This window comes from Capsicum annuum, chromosome 1 (genome assembly GCF_002878395.1).
Source record: "Capsicum annuum cultivar UCD-10X-F1 chromosome 1, UCD10Xv1.1, whole genome shotgun sequence".
In the NCBI taxonomy this organism is placed as follows: Eukaryota; Viridiplantae; Streptophyta; class Magnoliopsida; order Solanales; family Solanaceae; genus Capsicum; species Capsicum annuum.
Genome location: NC_061111.1, coordinates 122,798,752 through 122,801,461, shown reverse-complemented (window position 1 = coordinate 122,801,461; position 2,710 = coordinate 122,798,752). Strand labels below are relative to the sequence as shown.

The window sequence follows — 2,710 nt, the reverse complement described above, 5'->3', positions numbered from 1 at the left end:
GTCCTTATCCCAATTTCAATAAGCATGCTCATCCACCACTACATCTCTTCTGATGGAAATACCTTTTGTTTGCAAGTTAAAAACTCTATAACATTTGGCCTGCAATGAATAACCAATAAAGATCCCCAATTTACCTTTCGGTTCAAGCTTGCTTTTTCTCACTGAAGGAACATGAGAATAGCATATCGAACTAAAGATTTTTAAGTGCTTGACAGATGGCCTTTTTCCACTCCATGCCTCAATAGGAGTTTTACCATCTATAGCTTTGGTTGGCAGCCTATTCAATAAATAAATTGAAGTATAAACAGCTTCTGCCCAAAAACTTTGCAGTAGTATCTTTTCAAGCAACAAACAGCTAGCCATTTTAACTACCTTGTTTTTCCTCTCTGAGACTTCATTTTGTTCTGGTGAATAACTTACTGTCAGCTTGTGATCAATCCTTGTATCTTCACAGTACTTGTTGAACTCATTTGAAGTATATTCACCTCTATTGTCTGACCTTAAAACCTTCAGCTTACAGCCACTCTGTCTTTCTGCGAAAGCTTTAAACTTCATAAAAACTGAAAATACTTGAGACCTGTTACTCAAAAAATACACCCAAGTCATCCTTGTAAAATCATCAATGAACAACACAAAATATTTATTTTGACCCAAGGATGGAGTTTTCATAGCTCCACATACATCAGTGTGAACAAGTTCAAGCTTTTCAGTTGCCCTCCATGAAGCACTTTTAGGAAATGGTTTCCTGTAAACCTTGTAAACCTTGCCCATCTGACATGACCCACACACTTTTTTAGATAGTGAGACCTCAGGTAAATCCTTAGTCAATCCTTTCTCATACATAGACCTTAAAGTGGCATAGTTAAAATGCCCATATTTTCTGTGCCACAACCATGAATCATCCAATTTTACAAAATTGGCACTATCAGACTTTCCATCTACTGGAAAGATCTTATCCACCATTTCTACTTTGTCAATCAAAGTATCATCATCATCAAAAATCAAACAATGTTTTCCCTTAAAAGTAAGGAGTAATCTTTAGACATCATTTGACCAACACTCAACAGGTTACATGCTAAAGATGGAACATACAATACATCATGTATAAGCTTTGTACCTTGGTTAGTTTGAAAGAAAACTGAAACCTTTCCATGTGCTTCTAATGTTGCACCATTTCCCATCCTAACTTTAGCTTTAAGTGACTTGTCAAGTGTGTGAAACATGAGCTCATTATATGACATATGACTTATGCACCCACTGTCCAGGAACCATTTGGATTGGTTGGTTGTGCTTTCTTCATGAGTAGCCATAAACAAGCTTTCTTCCTTTTCTGACTCTTCAATGAAGTTTGCCTGTTGAACATGGCGTTGTTGTGGTTGATTCTGCTTGGCCCTGCAATTCTTTTCAATATGACCCATTTTTCTGCAAAATCTGCACTGAATTGAAGGCTTTCCTTTGAACCAACAATCCTTTTCTTGATGATTGGTTCTTTTACAGTGGACACACGGTAGAAACTTTGCTTTCTGTGAAGATTCAGTCCATGGCTTTCTCTTTGCTGTTTTATCTCCTTCCATCCTCCTGTTGTCCTTCACAGGTTGCTTGTCTTTATGCTTTGCTTGAAATGCCACTTCTTCTACTTCTTCATCTCTTATACTTGTTCTTTGTTATTGGGCTTGCAACTTTCTAATCAGCTCTACGATGGACATAGTCTTCAAATCACAAGATTCCTTTATTGCTGAAATCTTGGACTCGAACCTTGCTGGTAAGCTTATCATCATCTTCTCCACCATCTTTGAATCTGGAAAAATTTCACCAAATAATCTTATTTTATTTACAATTTCCAAAAGTTTAGCAGAGTACTCCTTCATTGTATCTCATTCTTTCATCCTTAACATCTCAAATTCTCTTTTGAGAGTTAAGAGGTTGACAGTTTTCACTCTGTCACTTCCATCGAACTCCTCTTTTAGCTTCTCTCATACTTCTTTAGGTGTTTCACAAGCCATTATTCTTGTAAAAATCACATCTAAAAGTGCTGAATGAAGACACGTGAGTGCCTTTGGTTTCTTGGACTTTGCATCTTCATAATTCTTCATTTGTGCAACAGTTGAATTTGGTCCCAATGAAGGGGGATCATTTTCACTTTCAACTGTTTCCCATAGACTAAGAGTTTTGAGATAAGCCTTCATCTTTATCACCCATATATGATAATTTTCTCCTGTAAACATAGGAGGATCTGCACCCAATAAGTTGTTGAATGCCATGTTACTGCTATTTAGGTTTCTTTTTTTAGAAGATCTGGAAAAAAAAAAACTTATCTTTAGGCCTTCACAGATCCCTCAAGAAGGTTGGCTCTTGATACCACTATTACAATTTGGAGATTAAGAGAAGAAAAAAGGTTCAGCAGGAGTTTTCATTCATACATTCAACATTGATTCATAGTCAACATTTTACAAAAGACTATACTTATAAGCTACATGAGTCTTACAAGACACACTTTATAAATCTTACAAGACACACCATCTTACAAGACACACTTCCCAAAAATAAAGACTACTATTTATCTTTTAAAATAAAATTAAACATAATATTTAAAAGAAACTATTAAACAAAAGACCATCAAGAAGAGTCTCATATTCTAACAGCCTGAGCACCATACCTGCAGAGAGAGAATGTTACCGCCCAAGTACACTTGTCCTTATAAAGGAAAAAC

The 2,710-nt window shown here is 36.0% G+C and overlaps 1 protein-coding gene across 1 annotated transcript; it reads right to left on the bottom strand.

The window, feature by feature from the left end:
- Positions 1–1,001: 1,001 nt before the first annotated feature.
- Positions 1,002–1,868, bottom strand: LOC107858064 (protein lin-28 homolog A-like). The gene is made up of 2 exons (XM_016702800.1): positions 1,756–1,868; positions 1,002–1,659 (listed from the first exon to the last, which is right to left on the bottom strand). The coding sequence occupies exons 1-2, from the start codon at positions 1,866–1,868 to the stop codon at positions 1,002–1,004; spliced, it is 771 nt and encodes a 256-aa protein (XP_016558286.1).
- Positions 1,869–2,710: the final 842 nt, after the last annotated feature.